The 7,287-nt window shown below is 47.0% G+C and overlaps 1 protein-coding gene across 1 annotated transcript in view; it reads left to right on the forward strand.

Moving 5' to 3' along the window:
• The window catches only part of KANK4 (KN motif and ankyrin repeat domains 4), a 30,431-nt gene extending 25,240 nt beyond the window's left edge, over positions 1-5,191 (forward strand). Inside the window, exons 8-9 of the mRNA XM_047082542.1 lie at positions 608-808; positions 5,087-5,191. Coding sequence (XP_046938498.1) covers positions 608-808; positions 5,087-5,191 — 306 coding nt within the window. The remainder of the gene's footprint in view (positions 1-607; positions 809-5,086) is intronic.
• Positions 5,192-7,287: the final 2,096 nt, after the last annotated feature.

Raw genomic sequence — 7,287 nt, forward strand, 5'->3', positions numbered from 1 at the left:
TTATTTAAATAAGTATAAAAAACAAAAAACCTTTAAAAAAAAGTTTAAATGGTGATAGATTAGCAATGACCATAGGACCATGCGGGCAGAGATCTTGTCAAGACAAGAGGGTTCTAGGTATCACTGAACTGAAAATACCAGGGGTGTTCTGAGTAGACCAAGCCTTCCTGCAGGAAGTTAGGCCAGGGCAGAGATTAAAAAACCACAGTACAGAAGCATTCAACCCTTCATTTACTCTATCATTCCATGTTTATCGGCATGTACTTGGTGCCAGGCACTGGGGAGACAGAGATGAAAAAGGCTTAGTCCCTGCCATCAAAAATTTCACAGTCCACGAGAAGGAGAGAGATTGACAGGTTGCGATACCAAGTGGTAAGTGCTGTGTTATATATCCCGTGCCTGGGGTGTTAGCAGAGGGCTCTAGAGAGGATGTAGCATTTGACTAGTGTTTTGGCAAAGCAGAAGTTTGCCAGGTGGAGAAGGATGTGTCCATTACCAGGGGCAGGAGGAGATTCAGATTCAATGGTCATTTTCTGGAACCTTCTTGCCCAAGCATACCCAGGCTGGAGAGGGGATCCTCACCATTCCCCTGTGCTCTGTGTGGCAGGGAGGCCAGACTGCCCTGATGCTGGGAGTCAGCCATGACAGGGAGGACATGGTCCAGGCACTGCTCAACTGCCAGGCAGATGTCAACCTGCAGGACCACGAGGGATCGTCGGCCCTCATGCTGGCCTGTCACCACGGCAACGCCGACATGGTGCGGCTGCTCCTGGCACACCCGGCCTGCGACAGCAGCCTGACCGACAAGGTGAGACTTCCAGGCAATTAACAAGTAGGTGTTTCACTTCCCTTCTTGAAAAGTGCCTGCCCAGCCAGTAGAATTCAAGGAAGCACGTGTCAGAAGCAATGGAATCAACCTCATAGCGCTGTTGTGGGACTTAAATGAGATGATCTGTAGTAAATGCGGGGAGCCTTGGAGCTGGGAACCCCCAAATCCTAACCTTTCACACCATCCTGAGGAAATGTGCCCAGGCCTGGCCTTGGCCCTGAACTGGTCACAGCAATAACCGCATTTGGGCTTTGGAGCAGCACCTTGGACAAGGGAGCTCTGCTGCCCACGGGGACTTGAAAGGCTGGGGAGGAACCAAGTGCAAATTATGTCCACTCTCTGACAGTGATACACCTTACAGGGTGGTGCATATCATCAACCGGCCGGCTCGAGGTCGCACTGCCAGGCACATGCTTCTTAAATAAACGTCTTTGTAAGGTGATGGCGATGATGATCACAAGGATGATGGTGGTGACGGCTGGTGTGATAACAATGATGGTGGCCGGCATGTCTCTAGGGCTTGCTCAGTGCCCAGTACTGCACTAAGCATTTACCGAGGATCACGTTATTGAAACCCCACAACAACCTTATGAGGTTTTTCTCTGCTGACGCCACCCATTTGCTTGTAAGGAAACAGAGGCACTGAGTGGTTAAGTAACATACCCCAAATCACACAGCTAGTACAACCCAGCTCCATCAAACTCCTTAGAGTACTGTCAGGAGCCAAACCCTTTCCATGCGTTATCTCACTAATCCTCTCAATAATCTAGTGACATGGATACTTTGATCCCCATTTTCACTGATAAAGAAACAGAGGCTTAGAGAGTTTATGTGGCTGTCATAAGGTCACAAGCTTCTGGTTCTTGGAGGAAGGACTCAAGCCCGGGTTCGACTTCAGTGTCCTTATTGTTGGAACTATAATGCTTTACACAGACTTGTCTATACTTTCTTAACACCCACAGTTTGAAGGGAAAAAGGCCTGCAAAGGGGAAGAGTCCCTCCCCTGCCCAAGGACAGCCCCCCTCACTGGGCCACATCTGAACTACCTGAGATTGTTCCATCAGTGACTCAAGCTGCTGGGTCCCTCACACCACACCCAAGAAGCTCACACCCTGGTCCAGTGTCTTTAGGTCCCCTGAGCCCCAACTCTACCCTACTTGTGGCCCACTCACCTGCTCCCTGCTTGGGTCACACCCCAATTTCCCAAAGGTGACTTGGGTGAGACATTTCATAGGGACAAGGGGACTGCTGACTGAGGCCCTACCAAGCACCAAGCCCTGTTCCTCCAGGTTTACCCTGAAGGGTGGGGTCCAGCCCTTGTCATGGTCACCATACTGTTTCAATGGGCACATATCCTATGGAGACTTAGACGCAGGTTTGGATGACTTAATAATTTCCTTGGAAAACCGAGAGATAATTCATGTCCTAAAATCAGTTTCTCTTATCCTACCACCATTTAAAGGTTGATATAAATGTGGAACCCCCAGAATAGCCAGCAAGCACTTTCTCTAGGTTTAGAAGGTAATTTGAGAAATTGGTCACCCAGCCTCTTGGGGGCTGATCAAGAGATGAGGAAGAGGAGGTGGTGAGGACTGGTCTCTGGATCCCAAGGCTTACCCTTTGAAGGGCTTACTCTGGCAATGGGTGCCTCCAAAGCACCCATCAAGTTGAAAGCTTCTTTTAAGGCAGAGACTATACCTTGCTCATTTTTGCCTGATACATAGTAGGTTCTGTCATATCGAAAGACAACCCAACTACCACCACACACACGCGCACACACACACACACACACACGTGTGCTGGCTGCCTGAGCCCATCCCATTTCTTCAGGCCTCCAGTGTTGCCCAGCAGGAACTTGCCAAGCCAGGTTCCCACTAGAGCTACACACTGTTGCCTTGTTCCCAGGGCTCCGGCAGAGGCATTTGAGGGATTCACCCACCCCAGGTGGTCTCACTGGCCACACTTTCTGAGCTGAATTGGGTCCCTCACTCTCCAGGTCTGCAAGTGAGAAGCCCACAGATACAGGCTGTCATCTCCAGATGGGCCCTCTTCAAAGGCGCATGGGTCCCCTGGGACTGGCCCGTGGCTCTTTCCCATAATAACAGTAATCACACCATCTTTGTGCTTACAGAGAACCTCAGGGTTGACAGTGCCACAATGAAAACCAGAGCACGGCCTACAAAAACCCAGGTGCCTCTCTTCAATCGAAACTACACAGGTGCTTTAGAAAACCCCCCCCCCTGCTTAAAATCTTTGCTTTGTTCCCGACTCGCCCAACCTAGGAACATACTCATTAGGAGTTAGGCTGCTCAGGCTCTTCATCAACTTGAAATGAATACCTCTCGGTTATCGTCCAGCATTCCCTCTTTCAGCAGTGCTTACTGGGTGCAGACCAAAGGGCAGGCACTGAGCCAGGTGCTGGGATATTCTTTCTGGGCCAGTAGCCACAGGTCAGATCTAGAGTCTGACCTGGCGGAGAAAGATTTATCAAACGGCGCCAGATACCAACTTACAAATGGTGGTAAAAGGAAGGTACAGTCATGAGGCCTTTTCAGAGAAAGAAGCTGTTATGTTTTGTGAAGCCCAAGAACATCCTTCGGGGTCCTGCTGAAATGCCACTTCCTTCCTCTGCTTTCCCCATCCCTACACACACACACACACACACACACACACACACACACACACACATCATATACACACAGAGCACCATCCTCTTCTCTGATCTCACTGTGTTCCTCTTTCAACTTGTTTGGCTCTTTGCCATGCATTATAGTGATATACAGGTGTGTGGAGCCCTGATGGGAGCTGGACTCCATCCTGGTGAAGACTGAAGAGCTTTAGGCTGAGGGTGAACACCTCCCACCTGCTTCCAGGGATTTTCACATTTTAGGAAGTAATTCTACCCATATACAATAGAGCAGAGAACAGTCCAGTGGGGTCTTGGGTGCCCCCCCCAATATGCTAAATTCATGAGTATTTACGAAGCAGAGTATAAAAATATTCACACTAACTGGGCTACATAAGGGTCACAGATAGCCTCACATCGGGTTTCGCTTCCTAATTCACTTGGAGGCAAATGAATTACCATAAAAGTGGTTTGGGAGCTGTTGAGATTTCAGAATTCCAGAATGGGATTGAGCCATTCATACAAGAACATGGCTGCCATCGCAGAGCTTAGCATCCACTGCATCAAGTTGGCCTTCCCCACCACTCTCTGTAGAGAATGGCCCATGTTGTTGGCTGAGAGCCCTTCTGAATACAGCTTCTTTACAGAGTGGGCCTGGCAGCTTCCTGCATTATTGCAGCAGTGTAAAAAGCACTGTGGTATCATGTATCAGGTGTAAAAATGGGTATGTCCTTTTATGCTGTAAGCCCACTTCTCTAAGAGTTGGTCCTTAAGAAACAGGTAGAATTGGGGAAATACCGTCTGCACTATATTTATAGTGGTGAAGACCTAGAAATGTAAGTCTCCAATAGAAAGGAAACAGTTCATTAACTTATGGAATATTAACACAGCCAATAAGAAAAATTTTAAGAAGAGGGAAAAATCTTGTAGTGTGCCATGGTATGTTAAAAATAAAAGCAGACTTGGGGGGGGTGCCTGGGTGGCTCAGTCAGTTAAGCATCTGACTTCAGCTCGGGTCATAATCTCTCAGGTCCTGAGTGAGAGCCCTGAGTCAGGCTCTGTGCTGACAGAGCAGAGCCTGCTTGGGATTCTGTCTGTCTGTCTCTCTGTCTCTCTCTCTGCCCCTCCTCCACACACTCTATCTCAAAAATAAATAAACATTTAAAAAATAAAGTAAAACGAAAGCAGATTCAAAATTGATATATACTATCATTCTTCTATGTAAAAACCAACGACAAATTTGCACAGGAGAAAAGACTGGAGGGAAACATACCAAAATGCTAACTTTCATTAAGGTCTGGGCAATGGAAAAATGGAAGAGTTATTTTCTTTCCTCTATTTTCCAATTTAAAAAAGAAGTATTAAAAACCATGTGGGAAAACAAGCAAACAAACCGTGTGACACTTCTATTTCCATCGGCACAGATTTTCCAGAAGTGAATGATGTTTCCGTGGAAGGGGACCCATTTTTCGTGAGCCTCATGCCATTCTAATCTCCACCTCTCCTAGGGTCACTGGATGCTTGGAATAGACTTCAATGCCCCATGCCTACCCGGTCCTTCCAACTCACCCTTCTCTGGGGCAGGAGGCAGACACGATAAAATTGTTTCTCCTTTTCTTTCTTCCCTGTAGGCTGGCCGAACAGCTCTGTCCATCGTTCTGAAATCACCCGCCCATGTGGAAATTGCAGGGCTTCTGCGGGCCCACGCAGAGCAGGGCAGGTCCCTGGGGCCGTAGGGGCTACAGAAGAATTGGCAGCTGGGAACAAAAGACTCCTTCTCTGGACTCCTTCTAAGCCCTTGGAGAGGGCATGGGTCAAAGCCAGAGGGCCGCCCTTCAAGAGAAGAAACTATGTCAAATATGCACATACATTCCTGTTATATAATTCTGCTCATTAGAACGCTTTGTAGTTTTTGCCTTAGGCCAAGCCCCAAAACTACGCAGGCTGCAGAGCAGGGTATAAGGCGCAGGGTGCATTGGTGTTGTCTAAAAATCCCCAACATCTTCAGCCTTGAATTCCTCATGACTCTATCCTTTGTAGCACCATGTAGTGAGCAGACAGGCAGGAGCACATTAGCAAAGCAATACTTTTTACATGGAATTTTAAAGTGCACCATCTTTTTTGTTTTTTTAATCAGTTACATGAATATGTCTCATTGAATATGCATGTCTAGAGAGGATTGGGCGGGGAGGGGAGGGGGGGTTTGGGGGGAGGTGGATTTAAGCAGCCACTCTGGCAATCATTCTCTAGAGGACCCTAGGAGAATCACCATACTGACAGCTGAAACTGAACAAACCCCATCTGGGGCCTTTGTTTGGCTAGGGTTGATAGAGAAATCTTAAATTCAGGCAAAGTAGAAAGAGCATATTGGTATCAATGCCAGGTATACAGTCTTGACCATTTCTGAGTCATTAAGTGGCCCCAATTTGCGCCAGGGAAATTGGAATTAATTAGGAAATCCAATCCAGTGAAGCACACCACATGTATTTAGGCAGAGTCTAGTTACATCAGCTATTCTGAATCTATGAAAGAAACAAATAGGAATGAGCATCCTCCTGGGGACAGGCTGTTGTCATCTAGAAGCCACCACATAACCTCTAGAGCCATATCCATGGCCTCATGGGAGTCCTGGCTCCTTTCCCCTCATAGACCTTGAGTGAACTCTGAGCCCTCATGAGGAGCTGAGGTTTCTGAGGCTCCTGGTTGCAAAACCTGTCACTTTGGACTGCAGCAGGAGTGTGGGAGCTGAGCAGGGCATGGCCCTCTCTGGGCTCACTCCTCTCTCCACTAGACAGACAGTTCTCTCTTAAACTTCCATAATCCCAGGGGCCCATATGTGCATGGCTTCTATTCAGTAACTCACACAAAGTTATCTATGAATTTGTTCTTACAGTCTCCTATGCAAAAAAAAAAAAAAAAAATCCTCTTTATATAAAAAGAAAAGGCATCGAAGTTTGGTGAGCCTCACATTGGAATATCAAAACCTCTAGTTCTCATTTTGACTCATATGTCAATTTGCTTGGTGTCCCTTGGGAGAGTCATGAAACCTCCTTGAACCCCGGTTTCATCATCTCCCAAAAAGGAAATTATCATACAACCTATCTCCTGGGGGTGTCATACAAGGAACAGCTGATGGAAGTTTGGGAATCAAATTTGTAACCCATACTGACTGTCTACAGAAATGGCGCAGCAAACTTCTATACGCTGTTGGGATTCATGAGCATCTCAAAGTCCCAGAGCAGGACACTGATGTGTGACAGTGTTGCTCAGAGGTAGAGAGAATGGAGCAAATAATGAGCTAAAAATACTTTAAGTGGGTTTACGTTGACCTGAAAGCACATTTTAAGCGCAAAAACCCACCTTAAAAAAATGTTCCAGCCCAGTGCTTCTCAAACTTTGATATGCATACAATCACCTGCAGGTCTTGTTAGAATGAAGTCGGTCTGAGGGGAAGGTTGCTGAGAGTCTACATTTCTAACCAGTTCTCAGGGGATGCTGATGTTCCTGGGCCACACCACACTTGGAGTATCAAGGCTCTGGCCTGGCCTGACTGTTTATATATTAAAATGCTGCCCCTCAATCTTTTGTCTCAAAGGTATTTCTTTGCATTTCTCTAGTCTTGGTTCTTGGAATTTGCACTGTGGGTCTTATTCGCTATTGAAGTTCTGCAGACAGCAGGAGGGGTTCCATGTCCTATGTTGCCAAGTTAGAGTCTATTTCCGTATCTCACATTAGGGTGGCAAATTTCATTTGGGTCACGTTACCTTTTAATGATCTCATTTGAGTCCAGCTATTAAGCACAGCTTATATACCAGAGAAGGGTTTGAAGCCA

This window comes from Lynx rufus, unplaced genomic scaffold (assembly GCF_022079265.1).
Source record: "Lynx rufus isolate CCGP_SWC_20201006 ecotype Redwood Valley unplaced genomic scaffold, mLynRuf1.p SCAF_2, whole genome shotgun sequence".
NCBI lineage: Eukaryota > Metazoa > Chordata > Mammalia > Carnivora > Felidae > Lynx > Lynx rufus.